We start from the raw sequence: 27,869 nt of genomic DNA on the forward strand, positions 1-27,869 counted from the left end.
TCATGAATCTGGATGTTCTTGTTGGAAAATCAGGTAGGAAATCTGGTTTGAATCGTACTTGAGGATATTGTTTTCAAGAGTTATTCAACAACACAATTTTCCAGAATTAAACAAGTCATCTCTGCAAAAAAGTTGAGACCTCTTTTAAGGGAGGAATGTGACATTACTGTTGGTTGGGATAGCTAACCGTTGACTGCCATCTTTTTTTCTTATTATATCATCCTCTCACCCTTAGATTAAAAACTGAGTGTTTGAGATTTAATATTAAATTTATTTATTTATTTATTTTAACTATAATTTATAGTTAATCTACAGCTATGAATTACCCTAAAAATGTCTTATTTTTTTAACATCTAACCTCATTAAAAAATATTTTATATATATTTTTTAACAGATGGAGTATTAAGTAAGGGAAAAACTTATATACTTATATTTACATACTTGATGTACTTATTTTTAATTAAATTAAAATATTTTAATCTTTTATAAATTATTTATTCTGTAATAAATTTTTATTATTAATTTTATTAGCAAAATATATTAAGTGTATAAAATTAAATACATAAATCTTGTCCTTAACCAAGACCAGAGATGCACTGGTAGTTTGGAGACTTCTCTTGTGCTATTAAACCAGTTATATTTATTGATCTCATTTCGTTTCTAATAGAATAATATTCCCTCTGTATTTTTTAGAAGGTTAAATGTTTAAAAATGTAGTGTATTTTTAATACTTTAAGGTATAATCATTGCGTTCTTTCTAAAAATGCTTCTAATAAAAAATTATTTTATATTAATTTTAGAGTGAAACACCCTATTAAATATGAAAAATATAATGTTAGTTTAAATATAAGTAACTCATTTATGAAAAAGATAACATTACTACATTTTATAATAACATATAATCTAAAAATTATTTCAGATATTGAAATTTTAGGCAACCAAATCTTGATTGATTAAGATAATTGTCTTTATTAAAAAAAACAACAACAACGTAACGAATAATTTAGTCGTTGGAACCAAGAACGGAAGTATGATTAATTGCTCTCAGACACAAATGGAAAAATGACGTTGATATCTGATTTGCGTGATCAAGGAGCAGCGTTATATATGTTCAAATATTTCAAGGAGAAAAAGATGAGGATTGAATCTGAATAATACAAGAGATGAAGAGAATAATTAACGTATCATTATCCTTACGAGCCTAACCGTGTACTTTCTGAAATGTCATTATTGTAATCTTGAATATCTGAGAGCTTGAAGTGTTTTTGCCATCTAACTAGTTAAGAGCATTTTTCTAATAAACTACTTTTATATCTGCTGTATTAGTTTGGGGTGAGATATGTAAAAATTCTAGAATACTAGTTTTAGGTGAGCTGTTTAAAAAATTCTAAAATTTGCCAATCACCTTGCAGTTTATGAGTGATATGTAAGCTCTCGTGGAAGTAGAAAGTCATGGGTTTTTGCTTGTAATCTTGTGAGAAATTCTTTGATAAACCTGACACACCACATTATCTATAATTCATTCAATAAAATTGAATCAATTTAATTAAAGAGAATTTTATGTGTAATTTTTTTAATGATTTTATTTTTATAATAGAAAGCATATTTAATTTCTTATATTTTCTCTCCCTATTGTCATTAATATTAGAATCAATTTATATTTAATATAATTTAAATATTATATTTTTATTGGATAGATTATGGATAATATGGTGCATTGTTCTATTTAAGTATTTCTCATAATCTTAGATCATTAGTGTCTAGTGTCTACCCATTAAATTGTAGATGATCTTGCTGTAAAACTTACTGGGACAGTAATTAAATTATCATAATGATAAAATTTCTTTAGTGCTACTCTAAGAGAGTGTGTAGGTCAAGAGACGGAGTTAGGATAACTCTTGTGATGCATGATTTTTCCCCCCTTGTCTCTTCTCTCGAGTTGACTATAGTTTTTTTTTTTGGGCCAGATTGAGTTGACTATAGTTAATTGTGCATTTCATTACACACAATTATCGCACTATCCTCATTTAAATGAAACTAGGTTATTATTATAATAGATTTTTTTCAATTTTGTATGTTATTTAAATGAAATAAAATAAATAACTTGATGAGTGATATAATTTTATTACATTATCCTTGTTGTATCTTCTGACTTTTTTTTTTCATGTGATTACATGATGCTACAAACATATTCATTAGTTACTTGTTATTGTTAAGGGTCAACTTGGAAATAGCAAGTGTATGTTCATATAAAAATATGGTTAGCGTGAAATGAACTTTTTTTTTCCTGGCTAAAAGTACGTACGAGGAAAAAGAAATCGAAGGAATACTTTTTAAAACAAAATAAAAGACATTTCATATTTACAAAATTATTTTTTTTATTTTATTCCACATGATGAGAAGCATTTTTGTTCGTTAGAGTTGGAAGGGAAGGTGCGTAGTCAACATATATAAGAAAGTAAGTCCACGAAGCCAGGCTTTGATTTCCGACTTTCGGGGGGGGGGGGGGGGGAAGCTCCATGTGAGCCATATTTCATTATATCAGCTTCTGTGGACAATACCAGCTCAAAAAATGGCTTAGAAGACTCAAGGATGTCATGTCTTGGGCTGCGCGTGTGTCCCCTTCTACTCGTCCCTTCTTGGTCACACCACATTACAACGTGGTAGTTTCAGAGATGGTAGAACATCCAAACGCACTTGGACTGCATTGATTCATGTAATATGAGTTTGTTCATCTATTTTTCATAATCTGGTACATCATCCGACTCTTAGAGGTATTCTTAAAATGGTTCATTAATTTTTTTAGCCATGTTTGTTGCCGTCATTTACAGCTCCTTTTTCTCTCTTTAAAAGGCTCGGTGGAGATGTTTTAAGGATCATCATTTCGACGACTTCTCCTCTCTCCTGGATTTTTTTTTTCATGTCCGCCATCTTTATGGAGTCTTCAGACTTCCTTTATGTTGATTGCCTTGAGATTGGCCTGGTGGAAGACATGATTTTGTGCAAGGCGGACAGATCTTACCTGAGGACTGAGTTCGATATCTACGACAAGGACATGGGTCATCCGAAGAAGGTGATTCCGTGGATCTCATAGTCTTCGACCCTGCTGTAAGTTGTGTCCTTCATCTTTGTTCTTCGTCTTCAAATACTTTGTGTATGATTAAATTCATTCATAGCCTTTCTCTAATGTGACAGTGAACCCAACTCATTATCCCTATTTTTGGTGATGAACAAATAGTTCGTCTGTGCAACTGCTTAGAAGAGGGCAAGATATATTATGTCCAAAATTCTAAGGTGGTTGTTGGTGGTCTAGGCATTCATAAACCGTTTCACATAGAAATGATGAATGAAACAAGTGTCAAAGAATAACACACAATGATGCCTAAGCACCTATTCAAAATTAAGTCAGTGGAGTGGATTCGTAGAGAATGGTGGCCAGAAGTCAGAGTTCGTGGTGAGCATTGCAACTTATCCTTGACATATTTCCTTTTCTAAAAACTCTCAAAATAGTTTTGGCTGACTTCTATTACATTTGTGCGATGCAGATGTCTACGGATTTTTGGTTGAAGTCGCTCAAGATATATGGCATTTTGAGAAGGGACTTCTAACAGAGTTTGAGTTTGTGGTGGAAGATAGCCAATAAGTCCCATTAATCAGTTTGAGCCATGTCTTGCGTATAAAATTAATCGAGGATTGATTTTCAATTGTTTGGTTGCAAAAAGTTCAGTGAGAATAAAACTTGCAGGAGAAATAGGATTGAATGTGTCTTTTTTTACGACACTGCTATTGAAGCATGGACAAAATTCCAACACAAGACTAAAAAGCTAGAGTTGATGGTGGCTATGCAACAAGTATTAGTTAAGCAAAATGAAGGTATATATCCTTTATATTCACGTATCTAATCAAGTTATTTATATATTGACATGACTTTAATACTATGGATTTGTAGGGATTTGTCATCTGACCAACTTCGCCAGTGATACTAGGTTTTTCTAGGACCCAAAGTTTCCAGAATTGCGTGATGTTCGTAAGGCATTGCTTTTAAAGGCGGCGGGTCGAATGAAAGGAGGATGTATATTTAATTAAGGTTAGGCTTAATCCAAATAAGCCCGATCAGAATAAACCCGAACCCGAATAGGCATAATTCTCAGAAAAGGTTGAATGGCTAAGTTCGGCTTGAATTTTTTCGAGCTTCGGGCGGCCCGAATACCTAAATTTTATTTTAAAAATCATTTTTAATTAATTTTTTAACTTTAAAATTAATTATTTTATTTTATAAAAAATATGAAATATATATTTTTGATACTTAAATGATGTATAGGACTCAAATACATGATATTTTAGCATAAAATGACTTAAATATTTATTATATTTTATATATTTCTTAAAAATAAAATTTTTTATTCGGGTATTTAGACCAAGTCCAAACCCGATCAGGCTTGGCCCGAATTTTCCTGAACATAAAATAACCATAATTTTTTAAAGCCTAACCCTAAATTTTTTTTGATGGGTTCAAGCTAGCCCGTCTAGCTCAACCCGAATTACCGACTCTAGATTTTACTACTAGATATATAAAGTTACAGTTATAAAATATTAAAATGTTAGTTATAAATTGTTGATAAAATAATTGTAAATAATTAATGTTAAACTTTATTAGTAATACATAATTTGTTTAATTATTAGATATATAAAGTTCTAATTGCATAATATTGAAGTGATAGTTATAAATTATTGATGAGATAATTATATACAATTAGTACTAAACTTGTAGATTAGGTGTATCATGTCTTTTGTGATTTATCCAATAAAAATATGACATCAAAATGATATTAAATATAACTTGATTATGATATTAATGATGGTGTAGGGAGAAAAAGCAAGAAATCAAATATGAATTTGGTTATAAGAATAAAATCAATTTAAAAAATGTCATATAAGATTTTATTCAGATTACTTGTAGCATTTTAATTTAATAGACCACAAATGATGTAGTACATCCGGTCTTTTTAAGTATTTCTCTAAACTTGTAATGCATGATCGATTTAATTATTGAATATATGAAATTATAATTATAAAAAGTTAAAGTAATACTTGTAAATTATTGATAAAGTGATTATAAATTACTTAATTAATGTAATATATTTTTAATTGGAGTTTTATTATCTTCACATCACAATTTTAAATTACACTTAGATTCTAAAAAACTTGGTTGTTTTTTTTTTTGAATTTTGTGAAACCTATTTGCAAATAATTTATTCCATGAGACCTAAACATAATTTTTCTTTCTTTATTTTTTTTTTGGGACGTTGACTCCCAACTGAATAACAAGTTAATAACAATATGCAAAAGGAAAACGGCGGAAACAATGAAATAAATAAAAACCTAAAATATGCAAGTTTCTCCCCACTTTGAGCTTTGAAGTAGTTACAAATAACTTCTTGAAAGTTTAAAATTAATCTTATTAATTTTTTATTTTTTAATTGTAGGCTCTTTCATATTATTTTTTAATTATCTTACTAATAAAAATTATCATTTCATATTAAAAAAAAAACACATAACAACATATATTGTATCCAGTGTAAAATAATAATAACATAAAAATTAATAGTTCTATAAAAAGATTTATTAATAATTTTTTATCATTATTAGCTTACATCAAATGCCACATAAACTATTATGTGCCTTTTGTAATATGAAATGACAACTTCCATTAATAAAATAACCAAAAAATAATAGTAGGAAAATCTTTAGTAAAAAAATAAAAAAATAAAAGGTCAAGGAGATTAATTTTAAATTTTTAAACATAAATTTTTTTGTAATTGTTTTAAAATTCAATATATTTTAATTTAAATAAAATACTCTTTATTTCATGTATATTAAAAAAAGTTAATTTTTTAATAACAAATAAGATATACTTTTATTCCTGACCTTAAATAAGGATATAATTACATTAAATAGTTTTATGTTGATTAAAAAAGGTTAAATTTAAAAAGTAATTTAATTATTATTATGTACCTTATATTTTAGGCTAAAAAATTATTTTCAAAAGATGTTTAACAAATAGCAAAAGGGGGCAGAAAAGAAAAAGAGGCCAATAAGAAACTAAAAATTCTATGTTAATACTTAATATAGTGTGTGTGTGTCGAAGGCTGTAATCAAATCAAATGTCAAAAGCAAGATAACTTACTGCCTATTTCTATTACATGCTTACATTGTAAAAAAATAAATAAACAAAGCTTAAGATATATTTAAACTTTATTTGGTTTAAAGGAAGGAGAGGAGAGGGAAAGAGGCCTCCCCCCAATTTGGGGGGGAGGTTTTAGAGGAAAAAAGAAAAAAAATTTTAAAAATTTTTTCTCTCCTCTATCTAATTAAGAATTTTTTCTTGTTTGGATGGGATAAGGGGAGGGGAGGGGGCTCCCTCCCAACCAAGCAATATTTTCATTGGAGGGGAGGGGTCCAAAATTGACAAAGTCCTCCCTTCCCCTTATTTTTAATTAAATATAGCCTAAACTAACTCTAGACTTCCATTAAAAAGCTGTGTTTGAAAGACAAATGTATCTTTTAATTATTTCATATAATAAGTTAGTTTGTTTAAAGGATTAATAAATATAATAGTTTTTAAATTATTACTCAAGTAACATGTTGAATTTTTAACTTTTAAAATGAGCAATTTTTTTTAATTTTTTAATTTTTAAATTTCAAGCAAATTAACCCTTATTTTATTTGTATAACGTTGACGGTTATGTAATCCAATTGACATGCCAAATGTTAAAAGAGAATTAGTGCTATATCAGCCTTTGTCTGGACCCTATAAAGTTAAAAGTAATGGCTATTATATGTAAATTAACAGCGGAGAGTAATTTACTATTTGAGCAATGATTTATAGTTCAAGATATTTATTTTAAAAAGTCAGAATTCAAAATGCTATTCAAGTAATAATTTAAAGTACATGATATCCATAACCCTTTTTATATTTAAAAAAGAATGTATTTTTATTTGTATTCTTAACTGTAAATAATGATATGATTACATTAAATATTTTCACATTAATAAAAAATAAAAAAATTAATTTAATTATTACTCTATATTCTATATTTTGAATATAAAAAAATAGTTATTACAATATATTTTATATTTTGATTTGAATCAATACACACACGTTCTCGTAGGCGGTAATCAGATCAGAAGTCCGAAGTAACTTTCACTGCTCGTCCCTGTTACATTGTATTGTATAAAATATAAAGAAAAAAAAAAGCCTAAACTAACTTTAGACTTCCACCGAAAAGCCGTGTATGGAAGATCAAGGCAGTGAAGGAGGAGGCGGAGAAGAAGACGAAGAAGTTGAAAATTCCCAAGGCGGTTCGCTGACGGCTGCTATTGTGGCTACTACCTAAGGAATTTGCGTGACGTAGGGAAGAGTATGGGTAAAAATAAGGGTAAGGGTCTTCTCTCCTTCCGCTCCTCAAGCTTACGCCGGCGCCCGAAGAAGGCAGCCGATCATCGGCCGCCACCATCGCCGCCGCAACAGCAGGCAATCGGCACTGCTGGGTCTCCGGGTGATGGCGGCGGTGCCGGCGGGGCGTTGGTGAAGAGCAAGAAGAAGGCCGGCGTGGCGAGGTTGTGGATAAGGTTTAATCGGTCGGGTGAATCGGAGCTTGTTGAGTTGGATAAGAACGCCATTATAAGGCTCGCGGCGATTCCGGCCAGGGATTTGAGAATTTTGGGCCCTCTTTTCTCTCACTCCTCCAATATCCTTGGTAATGAATTTGGATTGTATTGTGCTGTTCCTCTTTACTTCACCAACTGATTTGTGCATGGTTTTCTGGGTATTACTGTTTTCCAGAAATTTATGTTTATTTTTGCGATTGTTTGTAGAAGGATTGTGCTGTATTTTAATCTGAATTTCATGAGCACTTGATGAAAAGACGAGATTGCAATTTGAACGAGGAGCGGGGAAGTATTGCATAATTTGGATGTGAGTTTGTTTTGATCTTAACGTTTTGGGTAAAGTACACTTTTTGGAAGACCATTACTCGAGCACCGTAATAACCTTTTGTCTTTCTTTGCTCCCTGAATCCCGATGATTTTGTCTCTATTATGATACTTTACATTTTTGGGCTTCAGTGGCATGTGTGTATGCCAGTTCTGATAAAAAGTGTCTGACACTGACACACAATAATTGCCACGTATATTTAGAAAGGAGGATTTTTTAAACTTAACAAAATATGTTCTTCTAATTGGATCGATTGCAAAATATATGTTGCTTGGTTAATGGTTACTTGGTTTGAAAAGAATTGTAGCCTTGGTCTGACTGTTGGTTGCACTGTATTGTTACATCTCTTGTCAAAGAAAACTGGCTACTGATGTAGTTTAGTTGATGATCACTATCTTTATTTCAGCTATTAGAAGAATATGGATTTAACCATGTCTTTATGTTATTTCTCTATCCTCATGTTGCAATATATGTTTTTCACAGCCAGGGAGAAAGCAATGGTGGTCAATTTGGAGTTCATAAAGGCCATAGTCACAGCTGAAGAAGTCCTCGTTCTTGATCCTCTTTCCCAAGAGGTTCTTCCATTTGTTGAACAACTCAGGCAACAAGTTCCATTTAAAACTCAGCCAAAACTTCATGGCCATGCAGATGAACAAGAAAATGAAATGCTTGTTTCAACTGATAGACAATGGTTACCTGTGCCAGAGTCCACAGATGGTTTGCAGGCAGAGCTTCCATTTGAGTTTCAAGTTCTAGAGATTGCTTTAGAAGTTGTCTGTACATATTTGGACTCAAGTGTGACAGACCTTGAGAAAGGTGCCTACCCTGTATTGGATGAATTGGCTAGAAATGTTAGCACCAAGAATCTTGAACACGTGCGAAGTTTGAAAAGCAACCTTACACGTTTGCTGGCACGCGTGCAAAAGGTATGCTGCATTAAGTATTACATTCCCTTTCCTGTGGTTAGTCCCTTTGTTAGTCTCTACTTTCTCACGGGGCTGCAGGCTACAGCAAGTGACCAAGAATAAGCTTTTGTGAAAAACAGTACAATGCTTAAAATGATATAAGGGGGGCTAAAATTTTTACAAGTCTGAACCTTTGTGACAATTTTATGGCATTCAACTATGTGGTCATTAAACAAAGAAAAGAAAAATGCTATCTCCTCCCCATCTAATTGATCGGTTTCTGTTTATGAGCTGTTCAGAAGTCATTCCTTTCTTGACCAGGGAAATTCTTACAGCTAATTAAGATATTTATGTTTTATCATTTGATGATGCTTGCAATCATATTGGAGGCATCATCATACTTAGTAACGTGTACAGTCCTTTTTCTTTAGGTGCGAGATGAAATTGAACATCTTCTAGATGACAACCATGATATGGCACAATTGCATTTGACGAGGAAGTGGTTACAAAATCAGCAATCTGAAGTTCTCTTGGGAGCCACAGCCTCCAACGCTCATGCTACTGCAGCCCTTGTTCCTCACATTGGCTCTAACAGAAGTGGAAGTCTTGTGACTAGCAATGCCATGGATGACTCTGATGTTGAGGATCTGGAGATGTTGCTTGAGGCATATTTTATGCAGTTGGATGGAACTCGGAACAAGATATTATCTGTAAGTTTTTTATGATAATCATTTTAGTTAATACAAGCTTGTATATCAGCACTCAATGTGGACCAACAATTTCAGCATCTCTAATTCTATTGGATCCACTGAATTGTGTGTTTGTTTAGATTTTGAAATCTAGTATTGTCTGGTTTTTTTGAATAAAAACAAGTTTTCTTGGTTAACTGTTTGTTTTTACTTGTTTGCAAAAATAATTAGTGGAGAGATTTTGCTGAGCTTTTTCTGGCCCAAAGGAGGAAGAAGGCAATTAGTCTATGCTCCATTGAACAAAGGGCCTGTTTGTTTTAAGCTTAAAATATGAGTGATTTTTTTTTTAAATATATTTTAGAGATTCTATGAAAAGTGATTTATTGTGTAGAAATTTTATAAAAAAGCGGAAATTATATTGTGTTTGGTTAAATGATTTTTTATTTAGTTATTTTTAAATTTTATGATATCTCCTTATTTTATGACATCCTTTTTCATCTACCATATCTATTTATTTTTAGAAGCTACTCAAAATGATCAAAAATCTAGTTTCTTTAAAAGATTCTAATTATTTTTGAAAGCTTAAGTAAATATGATAAAATTTCGCAATAGGATCCCCCCTTAAAAAAAAAAAGTGATTTTTTCCTGAAAAAACTTGAACAAGGGCCCAAAATGATGAGTTAGTTGTTGGATACTGAATTATTGAAATTGTCTTCTAATTTGATTTTATGTAGCCATTGCTCATGGAAGGTGTTTGTGTAAGGATAACTTAAGTTCCCCCTATTAACTTCATTGCAGCAAGCACGGCTTGTATAAAAACTATTTTGTAAGAGTTGATGTGTTGAGCTGTAAAAAAAAAAAAAAAGCTCGTACATTTTTTTTTTTGAGAGAAGTTGTTAGAAAGCGTCCAAAAAGTTGTTTCTTGATTTTGTCTTTTCTTGTAATACTATAATGTGGTGGAACTCGACTCTAATTTTGTTCTTAACACCATGGCTATTGGTTTGCAGGTGAGAGAATATATTGATGACACAGAGGACTACGTCAACATCCAACTTGACAGCCATAGAAATGAACTGATTCAGCTGCAGTTGACCCTGACCATCGCATCATTTGCCGTTGCTTTTGAGACTTTGATTGCTGGTGCATTTGGTATGAACATCCCTTGTACATTATATGATAGTCACGGAGTTTTCTGGCCATTTGTTGGAGGCATCACTGCAGCTAGCATATTGCTTTTCTTCATTGTTTATGGATATGCAAGATGGAAAAAGTTGCTTGGTTCTTAAGTATCTTACCAAGTATAATCATCTTGGCAAAATAAAAATAAAAATAAAAACTAGGTTTATTACAGGTTCACTTTCAATGATGCTCCTCCTTGCCCAAGAGAGAAGGATTGTTCCCCTGCTTTGATGAATAAATAGATATTTAGCAAGCTTTGGAAACCCTTCAAAAGAAAGAGGATTGATCCTATGCTGGCTATTCTTGATGAAGTTTATTCTAATGCTTGGATGTGGGATTAATTGCATCAAATGTGCATAATGGAGGTTAGGCTAGGATGTGACTCTGTTTTACGTTCGGAGTACAGGTTCTGGAGTGACTTAAGACTGAACATTTTGAGCAGAGTATTTCACTTCAGAGCACGAGGAAGCATAAAATCAGGTTGCTTATGTGCAAATCTTCGAAGTAGAAGTTGCATTATCATCATGATTGTGTATCAAATTTTCCTCTTTCAAATATTGTGCGATGGAGCTAGTTTGTTCTGTTTTGAACTTAACATGTATGACACTGGCATATTATGGAAGGCCTCCATTCTAAAACTATTTTCCTTAAACAAACCTTGTATGGTTATCAACGTAATATATTCACTGGTTGTTTTTGCAAATATTGATAGTATTAGATATTTATTGGTTTGTATTATGCAGAATTATAGCAAGCTATTGAAGCATAATCTCATCTGAAAGAGATGCAAGTGATACCGCCATAACATGGGGGACATGATGTTCTTGATAAATTATAGATGGTGTATGTTTTTGCTATTATATTCTTTTTTTACAGTTTACTGAAAAGAATGACCATTGGCTTGTTTACTGGAACTGAGAATTGCTAAGATGCACGATCTTCATAGTGGAATTATTATTCAGTGATTAGTATTGCAGATTGCGAGGAGTACACAATTTAGAAAGATGAACTTTATAATTTTGGGTTGCAGACTTCATAATTCTACATGAGGTTGAAAGACTGGAGCAAATTGAATTGAACCGCTGGCATCGGTGGTTTGAATTTCAATGTTGTTTCTTAAATTGTTGTTGTTAGGCTTGTTGATCGAAAAAAGAACTCGATTAAAGAGTTCTTTGAAACAGCTGAAGTGTATAAAAACAAACTGAACCACTGAAAGAGAATGCATCAACTTGAAAGATCTTTTCAGTTCCTGAACAAGTCCGTCAAGGTCCCTCTTACAGTGGGGTGGTGTTATATGCCCTGGTCAAGTTTAGGAGTGTTAAAAATTTAAGACATTAGATACTTCTACATTACATAATCAACAGAGCTTCTTTTTTTTTTTTTTCATGCCATGTTACACTTCAGTTATGAGCATGAAAATACTTATTTATTCTTTTATCCAATCAACAAAGTTCTTCAGATTCTTGTTTGAGCGGCCACCATCTTCGTCACTGTTAATCAATTTTTCCTTCATCTCTGAAGCCCTTACTCTTAATCCCTCATTATTGAGCGCTTGCTTAATCTTAAATGTTATTTCTTCTTGACTTATTATCCCAATGTTTTGATTAAGCCTTAACCCAACCTTCCAGATATCACAAATGTAGGTCTCATTAAGAAACTGGTCGGCAAAGTAAGGCCAACACAAGAAAGGCACTCCATTGATGACACCTTATAAGGTAGAATGTCAACCACAGTGGCTCAAGAAACGAGCAATTGAGGGATGCTTTAGAACTTTCTGCTGAGGAGCCCAACCAACTACCTTCCCACGAGAAGATAATCTGTCCTCAAATGCTTTTAGGAATGCATGGGTTGCCCCACTGTTGATTTCTGTTCTTACAACCCATAGAAATGGGTTATTTGAGAGCTCAAGTCCCAATGCTAGTTGCTGCAACTGGAGGAGATGAAAGATAGCTATACTTCCAAAAGCAGCATAGACATCTGAGTTGTCTGGTTGTTGGTCAAGCCAGTTTAGACAAGTTGAGTCTTCGGGCCAAAATGATCCTGCTAAATGATCAACATGGGTGCTCTTGCTTGCTTGCAGTGGACCTATAGGAAGAATTTCTGGGGGCAAAAGCAAATGCTGAAGGCTCAAGTTCATGGGTTGAGTTGCAGATAATCCAATTTTCTGTTTCCACAATTTTGTTGGTCCTTGTCGTTGAATTAAGCATAATTTTTTGTGCATTCAAGCCATCACCAATTTTTGCCCAGATAAAATGTTTTGTTCTCATAGCAGGCATTTTTCTCGCCAGATGAACAAACAGCTTGATCTTTTGTCGGTGTTCCCGCAATGGAGATTACAAATCACTTGTGAAAAGTTCTAGCCTTTTGGATGCACTCGTTGGGTACTCCTCTCTCTCATATTATCTCTTTTTAACATCAAAGTTGAAGCTGTCAATTAATGATTTTGTATTCATGAATAGGTTTATTGTGATCAAACACGATTCTTTGTATAGATAGTTTGGTTATAGTAGTTTTGGTGGCATTTCAAAAACAGGTCAAGTGAGGAAAGGGAATATAAATAGTTTCAATACTTTTTATATATTTGAGGATAAGTATTTTATTATCTTGTTTTAATTGTTAATTACCACCAGTGGGATCGTCAAGTGCCGTTGCGAGTATTTACTCATTACCAAATGTGAAAGAAAATGCAGAGAAAGGAAAAAGAGTTGAGCACAAAGGTCTCTCACCTTCACTGTCAATAATTTCATCATCAAGCAATTTTGGGATGCTGAAAGACAGCGCCTGGACTGATGCTGATGCGGGCAAGAATGCTGCTCTCTGGACCTCCCATCTTCTCTGCAACTTCAAGTCCCCATGCCATGCCTGCATCTGCCACTACACAACTGATCTTCTCACTGTCTGCTTCATTTATCCCATTTATGAGCTTTTCTAGTTTCTTTGGCATGACTTCCCAGATTGACTCTATTAATATCTCTCTGCGATTCCTGTTTTCATCTTCTTCCAGCCCATCTGGGATTGAGACTAAGTTAATCTTCTTCCCCACTGGTTCTTTACCTTCACCTTTTGTTGCCAGAACTTTCATGATTTGTTGGTGATTGAAGTCTGTGTTCACAAATGTGACTTTGATGCCATTGTTAACCAGTTCACGTGAAAGCTCCACGAGGGGACTAACATGGCCTTGCGTTGGAAAAAGCAGAACCAAAACATGTGCTCTACTCATTGTGCAGCTTTGAACTCTGGAATTTTGATGCCAAAATTGCCAGGAATTGGGAGATAAATGCTTGCCAATGGTATCAAAATATGATATTTCTCAAATTATAAGACACTTTTAAAAAAAATTTAATATCTCAAAACAAAAGATATTTTGATAAAAATAAGGGTTTATTAATGATATTTTTTTAATATTATTGTTTTCATGTATTCTCACTCTTTAATATTCTTTCACCAATATAGTATTAAATGAAGGGTATTTTTAAGAGTTTATATTTTTGTATTGAAAAAAATAAGATTATAAAGTGTATTTAATGAATTTTAATACTATGTGTGATTTTGTTTAAAATAAGATTGTTTTATTTTGTTTTTAAAAAAAATCGAATGTCATTGTGGGATGTGATATGGATGTTGGATAGTGATTACTAGTAATTACTTCTCCGCAGACGGTCCAATTGCATAGGACATGATTGGAAACATTTGGATATGAAATTAGATTTCTTATGCGCAAATCTTTCAAGATAATCTATATTATGTACCGTGATCAATTGTGCATCACGTTTTCCTCTTTGAAATAATTGTGCCACTGATCTATTCCGTTCTTCCTTAGACATCACTTTTATAGCACTATGATTGGGCCGAGGAACCAGGGGCCATACCTTGGAAGTTCTACATTCCATAACTGTTTTCCTCAAACGTCATATTATCACCAAGTTTTTTTTTTTTTTTTGGGATGGAAAAACACACACATGTAGAGTTGAGAATATAGATTAGGTTTGTTGCGCTACCTATTTAATAACATACTTTCTTTTATTAATATTTAATGAAAGAAAAAATATGATAAAAAATTAATAATGTGATTTTTAAATATGATTAAAAAAAAAAAATTCTCTCCCTACCTCGTAAACAAAATTACTATGTTTGTATTGCAGTGCGCACACTTTGGAAAGTATCCATTCTCATAACTTAAAACATCCCTTTTATGGTTATCAATGCCTAATTCACTTTCTGATTAAACGTGCACATTATTATAGGATTACATACAAACATGCACGCACGCGCTTGGATGTATGTGCGTGTATAACATATAAGTAGGACTGTAGCAAGCTTTTGCTCAAAAGAAAAAAAAAAGAAAAAAGAAAAAAACGGGGAGTGAAGCAAGCTATTTGGAGCATGCATACCTCAAAAAGTACATCACACCATATCAAGCAAGGATGTCAACATATGTTGACAATTACTCCTTTAATTCTCTTTATAAATTATTTTTATTGATATCATCAATATCAATAAAATAAAAATAAGTGAAATTCTAAACATAACTCTCAAATAAAAAAATAAAAAGTAAGCAAACCATTTAATATTATTTTTTCCGTTTCTCTCTCTCTCTCTCTTACCTTGCAAGGATAGTTTAAACTTTTTAATTTAAAACAAAATAATTACATCAACTAACAACTTATAAAGTGAACCACTTTGGGTTCCTAAAAAGCATTTAATAAACTAGATTGAGGGGAGTACATCATAAAAATCATGTGAAATATTTTTTTTTTCAAGGTGAAACTCCTTCTTAATACCTTTATATATTTCTGTTGGACAAATATGTACACACACGCATATGTACAACAATAACTTAAATGTCATTTAGTGTCCTAGGAAGTAGAAAAATGGAGCAAAATCTCTGATGGGATTACACTAGTGACTCTGGTCGTAACACTTGTACATCCTAACAAAAAACATCAAAATGTCTCCTTTGTAAATAACACAATCACTTTCTCTTTATCTTCAGAGTCTCAATCATAATCTGCAACCTTACCAGATCCTTGTTCATATTTGAGAGGTTCTTCTTGAGAATTCCTAGGTGTCACCAATGGAACTTACTTGGTTGTAATAATAACGAATCCTCGTTAAAGCTTTCATAGGAGTAATTTGAGAGGTCTTGAAAGTGAATCCTTTCCTGCTCTGCCAAATGACATAAAGAAAGATGGCGATCAACTCGCTGTTACCAGATTTGTTGCTTGGCTCATCATGTTGCTTTTGCTTAACCAGAAGAAGTAAAGGCAACAAATGACCATTGACATCATCCTTTGACCCATCAGCCATTATTCTCAAACTAAGTTGTGAACCAAACCAAACACATTGAGCAAAAGGGCATTGGAAAAATAAATGCACAAGATCTTCTGGAATCTCCCCACAAAAAGCACATCCTTCATTGATCCTTTGATGATGATGAGCTTTCAAAGCACCTCTTAATGGCAAAGCATAATGAACAAGCTTCCATGAGAAAAGTTGCACTCTGGGGTAAACATGTAACTTCCAAATGAATAACCAGGGATCTTTAACTTTAACATCACTTTGAACTTCACAGCTTTTCATTAGATAATTGTATGCTGTCCCTACGGTATACTCCCTGGAGTCATTCAAGTTCCAAATGATACCATCTCGCTCTCCCAGTATGGGAAAAGGCATCCTAATTGGTCTATCTCTTGCTTGTTCATAAAAAATATGATTTAGTAACTTGGGGTTCCATTTAGCTTTGGTATGAAAAGTAAGATTGACTATTGTCATATTTGTTAGAGGCAGAGGAAACTGCCTGGGCCACCAAAGTTTGACAATTTTGCACTTAAGGTGATTCACAATAATGTCACTGTGAGAAATAATACCTTCCCACACACATGACATGGAGGAATACCTTTGTAAATGATAAGAATGAGGAAGATGCAGAACTTGGCTGAGAAGTGAATTTGGCGACGTCGAAATTAAGCACCAAGCTTGCTTACCCAATAAAGCCGTGTTGTATTCTGCAATACGCTTAATGCCCAAACCTCCACATACGTTTGAGACACAAATGGAATCCCATTTCTTCAAATGCAACTTAGGAGAACCCCAAAAGAAATTAGCCAATTTCATATCAATTAAATGGAAGTATTTTAGAGGAAGAGCTTTGTGAGATAGAGGGTGAGTCAAAAGTGAAACCAGGACCGAATTAATCAACGTTAAACGTCCAGCCTGAGATAAACATTGAGCTTTCCATGCTTGTAATTTCTGATCCACTTTGTGAATCACTTCCTGATAAAGAGCAGAACGATTCTGACCCTCATCTAAATAAGCACCCAAATAACGACCAATCTTTTGGCAAACTTGATAACCAATAAACCCGAGAACTGACCTTTAGAATGATGAAGTACACAAGGACTAAAGGTAATAATTGATTTTTCCTTGTTAATGAACTGACCTGACAATGTCCCATAAAATTGTAGAATCTTATCCACTGTCAGTATCAGTATGTCCTCTTCTTTAGCATGACCAAATAAAACCGTATTATCAGCATAAATTAAATGAGTCACTGGCAAAGAGTTTTGTGCAACCTTAATTGCTTTCCACTTTCCTTGATTTTCCTCATGCAAAACCCTACAAAAGAGTATATTGGCTGTGATTACAAACAAATATGGAGACAATGGATCCCCCTAGCGAATTCCACGTCGGGCTGTAAAAGGTGATGTAAGAGTTTCATTAATGAAGACCTAAAAAGAAACTATTCTTACACAATGCATCACCAACTGTATCCACTAATTAGGGTATCCCATTAATTCCATTGCAACTTCTAAAAAATTCCATGATAATTTATCATAGGCCTTAGCTATATGAATCTTAAGAGCCCACAAACCAGTTTTATTTCTTCGAAAGTTCTGAATTTTATGCAACACTCAGCAAAAATGAGGATATTATCTGAAATCTGTCGACCAGGCACAAAAGCATTTTGAAAAGGAGTAATGATCTCCTCTAAATGCCCTTTCAACCGATTGCTAATTGACTTGGAAACATTCTTATACAGGACATTACACAAGCTAATAGGCCTGAAATCATTCAAAGACCTACGAGAGTCATATTTCTTAATCAAAACAACACAAGTATGATTAATTATTGGAGACAACCTCCCAGTCTCATAAAATTCCTTCACTAATTGAAAAATATATTCACGCATTAATGACCAATATCTCTTATGAAAGTGGGCATGGAAACCATCTAACCCTGAAGTGCTATCTGACCTCATTTGAAAAAGTGCTTGCTCAACCTCATCAATAGTTATTGCCCTTTGCAGTCTTTGAACACTCTCAACAGACAATTGTAGGACATGCAAATGCTGAAGAGCTTGTTTTATATCATCTTTGGACTTCGAAGGAGGCTGAGAAAACGACTGCATGAAATGCTGGTGAGCCAAAGAACGTAAACTCTCCAAGTCACTTACCCAAGTACCTGAAGCATCCCTTAATCTGAATATATTATCTCTAGCCATTTGCTCACGAACAAAGTTATGAAAAAAATCGAATATTTCTATCACCCTCTTGCTGCCACTGAAATCTTTCTTTTTGAGACCAAAGTATTTCCTCACATTCCAACCAAAATTCCAACGTTGCGTGAATATTCTTTTCGTCTGCGGACACATGAGCCCCTGGTACGTGACTTTGCACTCCTGACAATTGCCCCTCTAAATGTCTAATTTGCTGAGATATTTTGCACACATCTGTTTTGTCCCAATTCTTAAGTCGACATTGCAAGGTATTTAGTTTTCAAGATATCTTAATGTCCTTAGGCCTTTTGATAGGAGACACGAAAGTAAAATTGTGCTAGTTTAGGGACAAAATCATGAAACACAATAAAAACACAAGAATAAAAAAAAAGAAAGAAAATAAATAACAGAATAATGATCAAGGATAAGATTCTCTAGAGCACCTGTCTCTAGGAACCTCAATCTTTAAAGACACCACAAGAGTTGATCACACTCTTAATTATATTTGTTTTTCACATGAGATGCCACCACAAAATATTAAGACTCACAAGAGTCATAAACTCTAAAATAAATAATTTAATTCAACTTCTCTTTTATTTACAAGAGGGAGCATACCTAATATATATAGGCTCATAGAGAAGACTATTTTCTAAAATTAAAACCTTAATTTCCTAATACTAAAAGGAGAAAAAAATAATATAAAATAATGAAAAAATATTCAGCCACATAATTTAGTAGAAGTGATCCTAAAATTATGGAATTGCAAAAATTAAAAATTAATAATATAATTAATTTTAATCTTTGACTAGACTCAAAATAGAAAACTAAAACTAATCTTGCTCCTTAAGAAAGGAAGTTAAATCAAAGGACTATTAAAATAGAAAACAATTTAGGAGACAATCAAGGAATCATAAATGCTTTAAAATCATGCCACCCAACTTCTTTACTAGGATTTCATACTTCTTTACTTGTAAGAAGCTCAACTTGTAGTCTTCCTTACATTGGGCTAGGGTTTGCATTTCTTAGGCTTGACTTTTCGTGTATTTGAATCTTAAGCACATTATACATGCTTAGAGGCTCTCCTTTAGACTTGAGAGGAGTGCCTCAAAATATGTTATAAAGGGTCTTTAAGCATGTTGGATTGAAAGTATTGGGCTCCTTGCTCCTTGTCTTGAACTTCTTTCATATTACTATGTTCATGATTATTATCCTCAAGCTTCATTATTATTAACACCATGTCATTCGTGCTATGGGTCCATCACCCTTGATGAGATTTTTCCAAGTTTGGTCAACAATCTCATGACGCTGTTGGAATTGGACCCATGCTTTATTAAACCTGAACATTTGTGGTCCTTTAGAGAGAGACCTGGTCGTGGAAACCATCAACAGAGAATGATCCGAAGCTGCAATCGCCAACGTTTGTAAATTCTTACCCGGATATCGTACCAGTCATTCAGTATTACACAAAGCCCTATCTAATCGTTCCCATACTTAATCATCTTGCCCTGATCTTCTTTCCTCCTTGTAAACCAATTACCTCTAGGAGTTAAATCAACCAGTTTACAGCTACTCACCAAATCACAAAAACTTATCCACTCCTCGCAGATCCTGACCTTTTCCTAGCTTTTCAGTCCCACACAGTCTGATTAAAACCTCCTAATAACAACCATGGACCAGACAAACATGCATTTTGCTGCATAATCCGATTCCATAAAACATAGCCAGACGAGAGAGAAAGAAAACCATACACACCAGTCAAATACACCAAAGGCTCATCATCATTCTCCTTCAATGATAGGTGGATCCAATGAGGGGTAATGTCCAGTATATTACAGGTTACCGAAGAGGAACAAGCCAGAAACAACCCTCCACTTTTTTTTCCTATTACAGTCACACCCACATGCACAAGAGAATCCAAAAGAGCGATACTTAGAAACTATTCTATCAACAGTGGTTCTAGTTTCCAGGAGAAATAGCACTGTAGGTGAATAGTTACATAGGAGCTTCCTAAGCCGTTGAATTGTTGCAGGAGCTCTCAAACCCTCACAGTTCCAGCTCAAGATGTTCATTTTCACCATTGAGATTTGAGACTCAAGGTTGAGGTTCGGTTCACTGATGCATGCCTCTGCCGTTAATTAGAAAGATGTCCATGGCTACTCTGAAATCATCTCGACCAAGCATGCATGTTTGCCACGTGTACGCTCCATTGCTACATTGCTTCAATGACGGACCAGAAAGAAGACCCAGCCCATGACATAAACGTTCATGAGCTGCTTCAGGGCCCGTTTATTAGCTGAATGATCTCAAATTTAACTTCATATGTGAATATAATGCATTCAGAATGCATGTTCGAGGGTGACTGAGACTGAACATTATTACCAAGGTGCTCCACAACTCAGACTGAACATTATTGTAACAAGGAACTTGGAACCCATATACGCATTATTATCAAAGAGTAAAAATGATGTGCATTCAGAACATTATTATAATACTTAAATTTTACTCTTTGAATTATTACAAGTTCCTTTGGAATTATTTTTTAAGTATTGTAAATTTAAGAACTACAAGTATTAGATAGAGAAGCTTATATTTTTTATTCTGAGTTGCAGACTATTTGCTTGTGACAGAAAAACTAGAATTTATTGACTGGCATCAGTGAACTCAGGTTCATTGTTATCTATTACTTTTTTGTCACTTGGTTTATATATGATGGAAAAATAATTCAATAAGATTACTTTAAAACAAGAAAAAAGCATAAAAACAAACTACGACTCTCAAGAAAATCCATTAGCTTAAAATGAATTTCCGCACACTTCTTACAGTGACGTTGTATTATGCCCTGATAAAATTATTAGCTACATTCTCCGATGTCACATGTCGAACAAAGCATGTCCTCTTTTTCCTTTTGTCATATTACATTTCATTTATAAGGTTGCAATATTTTCTTTATGCTTTAAGCCAATCAACAAAGTTCTTCAAATTCTTGTTTGAGCTGTCACCTTCTTAGCTTTGACACTACTTATGGCTTTTTCCTTCAGCTCTAAAGCCCTTGCTCTGAATTCCTCGTCATGGAACACTTGATTAATCTTAGATGCTACTTCTTCTCTGCTAATGACCCCATCGTTTCGACCAAGCCTTAACCCGACCTTCCAAATATCACAAATATAGGCCTCATCAATATATTGATCAGCGAAGAAAGGCACTCCATTAATGACACCTTCTAAGGTAGAATTCCAAGCACAGTGGCTTAAGAAGCAAGCAATTGAACGATGATTCAGAACTTTCTGCTGTGGAGCCCAACCGATGACCTTCCCTTGAGAAGACAATCTCTCTTCAAATTCTTTTAGGAAGTCATAGTTTGCTGCTTTGTTGATATCTGATCTTACAGCCCATAGAAAAGGCTTATTTGAGAGTTCAAGTCCTACTGCTAGTTCTTGCAACTGGGTATGATCAGTTATAGCTATACTTCCAAAAGCAACATAGATAACTCATTTAGCTTGTTGTAGATCAAGACAATTCATGCAAGTTGAGTCTTCTGGCCAAAAGGATCCAGATAAATGATCAATATGGTTGCTCTTTCTTGCTTGAAGTGGACCTACAGGAAGAATTTTTGGAGAGAGAAAATGTTGAAGGCTCAAGTTCATGTGTTGAGTTGCAGATCACCCAGTCTGTGGTTTCCAGTGCTTTGTTCCCCCTCAATGTGAAGTTAAACAAAATTTTTTGTACATTCAAGTTGTTACAAATGTGTGTCCAGAGAAAATGTTTTGTTCTCACAGCAGGCATCTCTGGAGCCAAACGAATAATCTGATCTTCTGTTGGTGTTCCTAGAATAGAGAGTACAAATTAGTTCAGAAACTCTAATAGTTCGGATACATAGATTTGATACAACTTATAATTTAAGCTATCAAGTAAAAAGGTTAATTGCTTATGAAAAGTTTTCTTATGTACAAATAGCTTAGTTATAATGTCAAACATACATGTCAAAGGCTTGATTACTATGTCAGAAACCATTCAAGTGAGGAACCGTAAATAGTTTCATCACTTTTTATATATTTAAGTCTAAATACCCATCGTGTTTTAATTAATCATCAATAAGGTGATCTGAAGTTCTATTGCAACATTATGTAATGATTCCCAACATGTGAAAGAAAATAATGTAGCAGAAGTAAAAAATAAATACTGAAGCACAAGGTCTCACCATTCCTGTCAATGATTCCATCATGAAGCAGTTTTGGGATGCTGAGAACCTTAGCCAAGAGTGAAGCTCAAGCAGGCCAGAATACAGCTCTATGGATTCGCATCTTCTCTGCAACTTCAAGTGCCCATCCCATGGCCCCTCTGCAGCCATACAGCTTATTTTTTCACTGTATGATTCATTTATCTCTTGTATCAGCTTTTCCAGCTCCTTTGGCAAGACTTGCCACATTGATTCCATTAATCTTGCCACACGATGACGATCCTTGTTTTCATCTTGTTCCAGGCCATCTGGGATTGAGACCAGTTAAATCAAATCATTTCCCACTTGTCCTTCTTCTTCACCTCTTGTTGTCCGAACTTTCATGATTCTCTCGTGGCTAAAATCAGTGTTCACGAATGTGATTTTGATGCCATGTTTGACCAGTTCATGTGAAAGCACCATAAGAGGATTAATATGGCCTTGTTCTGGGCAAGGCAAAACCATAACATGTGTTCTACTCATTTTTTAACTCTGAACTCTTGTTTCTCCCAAAGTTCATGTAAATATTGCCTGGAATTATGACATATATGTGTCTGTGTGTACTTGCCAAGGGTATCAAAATTAGACCAAATAGATTTATTCTCTTGTGGCGAAGGGCATTGATGTGTTGAATAATGAATACCACCGATTCTTTCTTTTCATGGATGATCCAGTTTGATAAATGATTGGAAATATTTTGATATGATTGGACATTGGTGGATTCCCTTGTCCATAAGATGACGAAAAGATTTGATCATGAGTGATTGCTCCGTCGTTTTTTCAACCATACGCCAAATATAAAAGAAGCTAACAATTTTCTTGACTAGATTACCCACGCATACCCTTTATATGAACTCTGATTTTACAACCATATATAACTCACCTCTTGGGCGCAACAATCTTTTGTTTGTTGATTTATATGATAAGAATCTAGCTCCTATTTATTTTTTTCATATATTTATAAACAATTTTTATTGATTTTTTTTTTTAAATGTTGGTAGGGGCATAATTGTTCGCTTTTTATCCCTCTCCATTCTCATCTCCTTCCTTTCTTTTAAATTTATTTCTTCTCCTTTCTTTTGTTGTACCAAATACTATGCTAGGCTTAAGAGAAACAAATGAGTTTCAAATTGTTTTAAAAAGGTCATATATTATTTAGAGATTTTGCTTTGGTTATATTAAAAAAGACTTTTTACTCATAACCTTTTTTTTAAATAATTAGAAATATATATTTTTTATTTTGATTATTGTTTAATCAGCATTCCTCGTGTTGGGTAAGGCAAAACGAAACCAAATCATGTGCTATACTCATTGTTGAACACTGAAATCTTCTCCCAAACTTCATGCAAGAATTGTAAATTATATAGAACCCAATAGTTTCATAACTAAACCAAATAGATATTTTTATATTTTTACCATGGTATTTAATAATTGAATCATGCAATGGCCACGAATTAATTATTTGTTCATGGACGGTGCACATGTCTTGAACATGATTGAAAATATTTAGATTTATATGAACGGAAATATCAAAATGTTTATATATTATGGTCTTTGACACAAGTTTTTGGCTTCAGATGCTGGTTGCTTTGGAAGAACAGATGTAAATTCGAGCCAATGATCTTAACTTTCGTTCTTGGATTTGATGATTTGGCACAGAAACTGAATGAAAAACAAGCAATTCTTATTCTTTCAAGTCTGCTTCTTTCACAGCCACAAGGGTCCTATTTATAGTCCTAGAATTCGTGAAACTGAACCATACAAATTTAAAAGGGAGTTACAGAAATTAAGGGGAGGTTACAAAGAGTTTATGATGCTCCATTATGTGTGTCTCCCGTTTCTGCTTCATTATGTGTGTGCCTTCCGTCTTAGCTCGTTTCTGCTCTTTCCGTTTCATCCTCCTCGGGTTGGGAAGAACTCGCCCTCGAGTCAAATTCATCATCTTCATCAACGTACGGAGATAAATCAGTGACATTGAAGGTGGCAGATACACCATAAGAACCAGGTAATTCCACCTTGTAAGCGTTGTTGTTGATCCTTTGCACTATCTTGAACGGACCATCAGCTCTTGGGGACAACTTGGTGTTTGGCTGTTTAGGAAATCGTTCCTTTCGTAGATGTATCCAAACCAAGTCTCCTACCTTAAAAGTCTTTGTCTTCGATGCTTGTCACGTTGAGCTTTGTATCTCAAATTCTGCTTTTGGATTCGCTCGCGGACTTGCTCATGCAACTTCTTAATTTCCTTGGCCCTTTGGTCAGCATCAAAGCTGTATTGCTGCTTATCAAGTGAAAGGGTCAAGTCTAGTGGACTAAGGGGACGAGTGCCATAAACAACTTCAAACGGACACTTCCCAATTGCTTGGTTGACAGAGTTATTATAAGCAAACTCAACTTGAGCAAGAATGAGATCCCACTGCTTCAAATTCTTTCCCACGAAACTACGAAGAAGATTACCAAGAATCTTGTTTATTGCTTCAGTTTGGCCATCTGTCTGGGGATGACTAGTGCTGCTAAACTGGAGCTTAGTTCCCATCTTCTTCCATAGTGTCCGCCAAAAGTGGCTGAGAAACTTCACATCATGGTCAGAAGTGATAGTCTTGGGAATGCCATGAAGACACACAATCTCCTTAAAGTATAAGTCTGCTACTTGAACAGCATCATTAGTCTTCTGGCATGGAACAAAATGGGCCATTTTTGAGAAACGATCCACAACTACCATGATAGAATCTTTTTGCCTCTGAGTCCGTGGTAAACCCAGAACAAAATCCATAGTTATATCTTCCCAAGATGCTTCTGGAATTGGCAGAGGCATGTACAGTCCGGTATTCTGACCTTTGGATTTAGCCAAGTGACAAATCCTGCATCTTTGTATATGCCTGTTGACATCTCGTTCAAGTCGAGGCCAGTAAAAGTTCTCCTTCACCAGGTCAACTGTTTTATCCCGTCTAAAATGTCCTGTTAATCCACCGTCATGTGTTTCCCAAATTATGACTTCTCTCAAGGAACCCTGTGGAATACAGAGGGTTTTACCTTGAAATAAAAACCTGTTTTGTCTGTAGAACTGGTGGAAAGGTTGATTTACAGTTGCTTCCCACACTCCTCGAAAATCAGGATCATCCTGATACAACTCTTTGACAAGGTCAAATCCAACAACCTTGGTTTATAGTGTTGTAAGTAGCACATGGCGACGACTAAGGGCATCAGCTACGGAGTTCAAAGTTCCAGCCTTATGTTTGATAAGGAATGAATAAGACTGTAAGAGTTCACTCCAACGAGTATGTCTGTGACTGATCTTCTGCTGGGAATTCAAATACTTGAGAGCCTCATGATCATAAAAAAGTATGAACTCTTTATTCAGGAGATAATGACTCCAATGTTGGAGAGCTCGAACAATGGCATAGAATTCCTTATCATAAGTAGAATATCTAAGCTTGGCATCATTAAGCTTCTCACTAAAAAAGGCAATAGGATGGCTCTCCTGGCTTAAGACAGTACCAATCCCGGTGTTAGAAGCATCACAACTAACTTCAAACACTTGGTCAAAGTTAGGAAGAGCTAGGACTGGAGCTTCAGTCAACTTCTTCTTAAGCTCCTCAAAGCTTTTCTGAGCTTGCTCTATCCACTGAAACTTCTCTCCTTTGGTACAATCTGTAAGTGGTGCAACAATTGAACTAAAATTACGAATGAACCTCCTGTAGAAAGAAGCTAATCCGTGGAAGCACCAGAATAAAGCTCATCATTTGAGCTTCAGATTTTGATACCTTGAATTCCTCTTTAGTCAATTCCCTTGAAGATTGACTAATCTCATTGGGTGGTAGAGGCGCTAGTGTGAACTTGACACCATCTTTCATAAAAGAATAAGTGTTCACTCGCCCGTTGTGCATAGCATGTCGGTCATATTGCCATGGCCTCCCCAAGAGAAGGTGGCATGCATCCATGGGAACAACATCACATAAAACTTTATCACAATACTGATTCCCAATAGAAAAGGTCACAAGGCATTGTTTAGAAACTTTTACCTCATTCCCTTTGTTGAGCCAGTGAAGCTTGTAAGGTTGCGGATGATCTTGTGTTGGCAACTTCAATTTCTCCACCATGTAGTCAGATACTACATTTTCACAGCTTCCATTGTCAATGATGACATTACAAACTTTTCCTTGGGCTGTGCAACGAGTGTGAAAAATGTTGCATCGTAGCCAAGATTCTTCTTTGACTATTGTTGTATGCAGACTTTGTCTAAGCACTAATGCTTCTCCTTGATCAGCAGGTGTGACCTCCTCGTCATATACAGGATCAGTGCCGTAGAACTCAACGTCCTCCTCATCTTCTTCAAGTGCTTCATACCCTGATCCTTCTCGAATGGTGACAACCCTTCGTGTAGGACAGTCTGCAGCAATGTGGCCAAATCCTTGGCATTTAAAGCATTTGATTACTTTAGAACCAGATTCCTTGTCAGCATTGGATGGTGGTTTGCGCATAGCAGTAGGTTGTAGCTTGCTTGAGGAGTTGGTCTGCTGAAATTCTACCTTACGGCCTTTTGGATAACTCCTAGAGGATGAAGGTTGGAAAGTGAATCTCTTGGGCATCTGCTTCTCAACACGCACGGCCAAATGGATGACATCATCCAAGGTCCAATATTGTTGAAGTTGGACTGGACGACTGATATCTGTGTTTAAGCCTGCAAGGTACCGGGCTATTGTTTGCTCCTCCTTCTCCTGAATATCACACTTCATCATGAGTTGTTCAAACTCTCTAGTATATTCTTCTACAGATAAAGATCTCTGTCGAAGATTTTGCAACTGGATAAAATTATCCTGGTGGTAATGATCTGGTAAAAATTTCCTAGTGAGCTGGCGTTTTATTTTCTCCCAAGTCTCAATCTTGCGCTTTCCCTCACGTTCTCGCTTCTGTCTGAGGTTTTCCCACCAAATAGAAGCATGTTTCTTGAGTTTGAGGGCGACAATTTTGACTTTCTGCGCATCTGGAATCTCCTTGTATTCAAATACTCGTTCAACAGTTTGCAGCCAATCTACAAACTCGTCTGGCTGGAGCCTTCCCTCGAATTCAGGAATGTCAACCTTGATGTCATTAGGGCGGAATTGTTATTGTCGTGGGCGGCGGCGGTTGTCAGTAGATGACGAACTACTGCTTCTCGAATCTCTCTCTAAGTTTTCTCTGTTGTTGTTTAACAGAGTTTGTTGCAATTCTGCAGTGGCTTTCAATTCTCGTATCCTACATCTCAACTCTTCCATCTCAACCTTGTGCACATGTCTACGTCTTGGAGGCATTTTGGATAAGTGTCAAGGCTAGGGATATGGGAAAGATTGGGGTGTAAATGGAAACGTTGAAGGATATAGGGGTAAGGTGAGATTTTTCAAAAGGCTAGGGG

The 27,869-nt window shown here is 34.8% G+C and overlaps 3 protein-coding genes and 1 pseudogene across 4 annotated transcripts; 1 reads left to right on the top strand and 3 right to left on the bottom strand.

Annotated features, from left to right (window-relative positions):
- Positions 1 to 7,255: 7,255 nt before the first annotated feature.
- On the top strand, positions 7,256 to 11,472 carry LOC129305826 (magnesium transporter MRS2-4). Of its 2 annotated transcripts, XM_054945956.1 has the most exons (5): positions 7,256 to 7,760; positions 8,480 to 8,922; positions 9,333 to 9,611; positions 10,598 to 10,739; positions 10,942 to 11,472. In XM_054945956.1, exons 1-5 carry the CDS (start codon positions 7,424 to 7,426, stop codon positions 10,998 to 11,000), a joined length of 1,260 nt encoding a protein of 419 aa, XP_054801931.1. In that variant the 5' UTR covers positions 7,256 to 7,423; the 3' UTR covers positions 11,001 to 11,472. The 2 variants fall into 2 exon arrangements, with proteins under 2 accessions (XP_054801931.1, XP_054801930.1); XM_054945955.1 differs by having other exon boundaries at positions 7,257 to 7,760; positions 10,598 to 11,472.
- A 605-nt stretch (positions 11,473 to 12,077) lies between these two features.
- LOC129305331 (UDP-glycosyltransferase 83A1-like) lies at positions 12,078 to 13,989 on the bottom strand (annotated as a pseudogene).
- Positions 13,990 to 15,830: 1,841 nt separating this feature from the next.
- Positions 15,831 to 18,420, bottom strand: LOC129305332 (uncharacterized). The gene is made up of 3 exons (XM_054945392.1): positions 17,641 to 18,420; positions 17,209 to 17,440; positions 15,831 to 17,113 (listed from the first exon to the last, which is right to left on the bottom strand). The coding sequence occupies exons 1-3, from the start codon at positions 18,418 to 18,420 to the stop codon at positions 15,831 to 15,833; spliced, it is 2,295 nt and encodes a 764-aa protein (XP_054801367.1).
- A 2,819-nt stretch (positions 18,421 to 21,239) lies between these two features.
- Positions 21,240 to 21,908, bottom strand: LOC129305333 (UDP-glycosyltransferase 83A1-like). Its single transcript, XM_054945393.1, has 2 exons — positions 21,864 to 21,908; positions 21,240 to 21,704 (listed from the first exon to the last, which is right to left on the bottom strand). Exons 1-2 carry the CDS (start codon positions 21,906 to 21,908, stop codon positions 21,240 to 21,242), a joined length of 510 nt encoding a protein of 169 aa, XP_054801368.1.
- Positions 21,909 to 27,869: the final 5,961 nt, after the last annotated feature.

The sequence above is a fragment of the Prosopis cineraria genome, unplaced genomic scaffold (assembly GCF_029017545.1).
Source record: "Prosopis cineraria cultivar Desert tree isolate PC_DT_omini unplaced genomic scaffold, ASM2901754v1 PC3, whole genome shotgun sequence".
Classification (NCBI taxonomy): Eukaryota; Viridiplantae; Streptophyta; class Magnoliopsida; order Fabales; family Fabaceae; genus Prosopis; species Prosopis cineraria.